Source organism: Cervus canadensis, chromosome 3 (assembly GCF_019320065.1).
Source record: "Cervus canadensis isolate Bull #8, Minnesota chromosome 3, ASM1932006v1, whole genome shotgun sequence".
Classification (NCBI taxonomy): domain Eukaryota; kingdom Metazoa; phylum Chordata; class Mammalia; order Artiodactyla; family Cervidae; genus Cervus; species Cervus canadensis.
The window spans coordinates 50768987-50771486 of record NC_057388.1 but is presented as its reverse complement, the minus strand read 5'-3'; the positions used below and the strand labels follow the sequence as shown (position 1 = coordinate 50771486).

The 2500-nt window shown below is 35.8% G+C and overlaps 1 protein-coding gene across 3 annotated transcripts in view; it reads left to right on the top strand.

Annotated features, from left to right (window-relative positions):
• The window catches only part of FOXP2 (forkhead box P2), a 628727-nt gene that overhangs the window by 578737 nt on the left and 47490 nt on the right, over positions 1-2500 (top strand). For all 3 annotated transcript variants that reach the window (XM_043463145.1, XM_043463144.1, XM_043463146.1), the window contains 2 exons: positions 474-561; positions 2191-2274. In XM_043463145.1, the coding sequence (XP_043319080.1) occupies positions 474-561; positions 2191-2274 (172 nt within the window). The remainder of the gene's footprint in view (positions 1-473; positions 562-2190; positions 2275-2500) is intronic.

Genomic DNA, 2500 nt, shown 5'->3' with positions numbered 1-2500 from the left:
GCTGTCCTTCATTCACACCACATCTTGATAACATAAGGCATTGCTCACTAAATAACATCATAGGAGCCAAAATTATCTAAAGAAAAATGGAATAGAGAATTGCCTTTGTTCTCTTTAGATTGACTTTTGGTTCGTGTATTTATAAGGTGCCCTTTAAAAGAAAAAAAAGACATGACTCTGTGAAATATATTTAGTGATTTCTACCATTATTCTGAAAATAGTTTGGGGAAAAATTTTTTGTTATAACTGACAAGCTTAGAGACAATTACATTTTCTACTCTTTGAAGGGTATCTTTACATTGCATAAATAATTTTCACTAAGCACATCAGCATATTTAACTTTTTTTTGATATCATTTCAAGGTGTTATTTTGTCCCAGTATGGAGGAAATGTGGCGTCAGTGGTTTTAAGTGGAACATATGCTACTGAGATAGCCCTGGCTTAACATTCTGCTTTGTGTTGTGTGTGTTTAGGCACCTTAACAACGAGCACGCGCTGGATGACCGAAGCACTGCCCAGTGCCGGGTGCAAATGCAGGTGGTGCAGCAGTTAGAAATACAGGTTTGTCGAGGGCTCCCTTAGTGGGCTCCTCTCTCTCACTTCTGGTCTTTAAATCAAGTACGGGGCAGATCCTGTGCCTTTTAACACAATAATGCATAGAAACAGATGGAATTTTAGATTGTTTATAGTGATAGAAATGATTGATATCTCAGGGTGTATTGCTGTGGTTTAATGTACTTACTTACCACTTAGACTTACTATTATCTTTAGACTATATCATATACATTCGGCTATCTCAAAGAGGTCAAATCTAAGTTTTCTCTAAGAAAGTTTAGACCAAACCACCCAATTGGATATGATTTTATCGCAGAAACAGTTTTTACATGAGCTAATCTTGATTTTTTAAATGAGATTTTATAGCAAAAAGCCTTTATAGTATCATGCCTACAAGTTAATACTCTAAAAAAAAAATCTTTCTCTTTTCTACCTCTAGTGTATTTTTAATTGAAGAACTTAACAAGAATCCTTGTCTTGGAATAATGGCAAATCATTTATAATGTCACAGATGGTAATATGTGTATTGTATCAAATGCTGCTAACTTAAATAAAAAACATTACTGTTAATATTGAAACAGAATTTGGCCAAAAATAAACAGAGCTTATAAAACTGATCAGAAAGCAATTATATCCCCCTTCAGTATCATTTTTGCTGCATTTTTCCTAACCCTCTAAGTCTTCCTCTAATATTTCATCTTAATGATGATTTTTTTCTCAATCAAACCAATACCTTGTTTCATTTAATTAAACATACAATTTCTTTGTCTTCACACTTTGCTACATCTTAAATTGTTTTAAATTCATCATTCACTAAACACATAAATGTCATTGCTTTTTTCCAAGGAACTCCTAAAAATACTTTGACTTGTAAAAAAATCAAGAACACATAAAAAGCATCATTGCTGCTGTTGTTTAAAAAGCTTTCTTGTGAACCTGTTTACCATTTATAAAAAGTAGACTAAAACATAAGAGTTCGGCTGATGAGACTGTCTGCAGTGTGACCAATTATGCCTCCTTTTTTTTTTTGTCTGCTGTGTCTGACTGATGGAGAAGTAAGGTCCGTCACTTGTAATGAGACCCAGTGCAAGTGTAGATGCCTACTCTGAGTCAGAGTTCAGCGTTTCACACTGCCTGGTCCCTGTCACTCTATTGAATTAGATTGATGATGGCAGATTGCAGGGGGCACTAACTGGACCTCAGTGGGAACGCATGAAGTGTGGAGACAATCCTGGCAGGCCTTCGCTTTGAGAACCCTTCACCCTTTCACAGCTGCTGGCACTAGTCCATTGCTAACAGTGTCCACAGGACTTTAAAGAGACACCATGGGCCTTCTAATTTATGGTTTCAGTAACTTGTTACTGTCGAGGCAACTGTGACCTCAATTCTCTTATTGACAAAAAGATGAAGTGTTATTTGTTTTCTCTGACCTTTTAACATAAGGAAAGCTATAAAAGTTTTTCCCTACTCCGTAGCTAAAGTTGTGTTTCCCCTCAGATGAGTTCCTACAGACACAGACTTTTATATGCAGGAATCATTACTCGGAGACAAGCTCAATGATAAGATGTATCACTGCAGCAAAATAGCTGTATCAGTCATTTCTAAAATGCTTCTGATCTCACTTTTTCTTAACAGCTTTCTAAAGAACGCGAACGTCTTCAAGCTATGATGACCCACTTGCACATGCGACCCTCAGAGCCCAAACCATCTCCCAAACCTGTAAGTGCATATTGCTTTTATAAACAGTAAATAGCTCTAGCGATGTAACAGACTAAGAAAATGAACAATTTAGCGACAGTTAGAAAACAATGAGTGTGATGAAAAATACGGCAATAAAATGAAAGTAAAATGTAATCGCTGGTCAAATTGTATGTTTCTTTTAAAGTAATGCTATCTTTTACAAAATCTATCCAATCTACACCATGGGTGATACTAAACAAAGTAC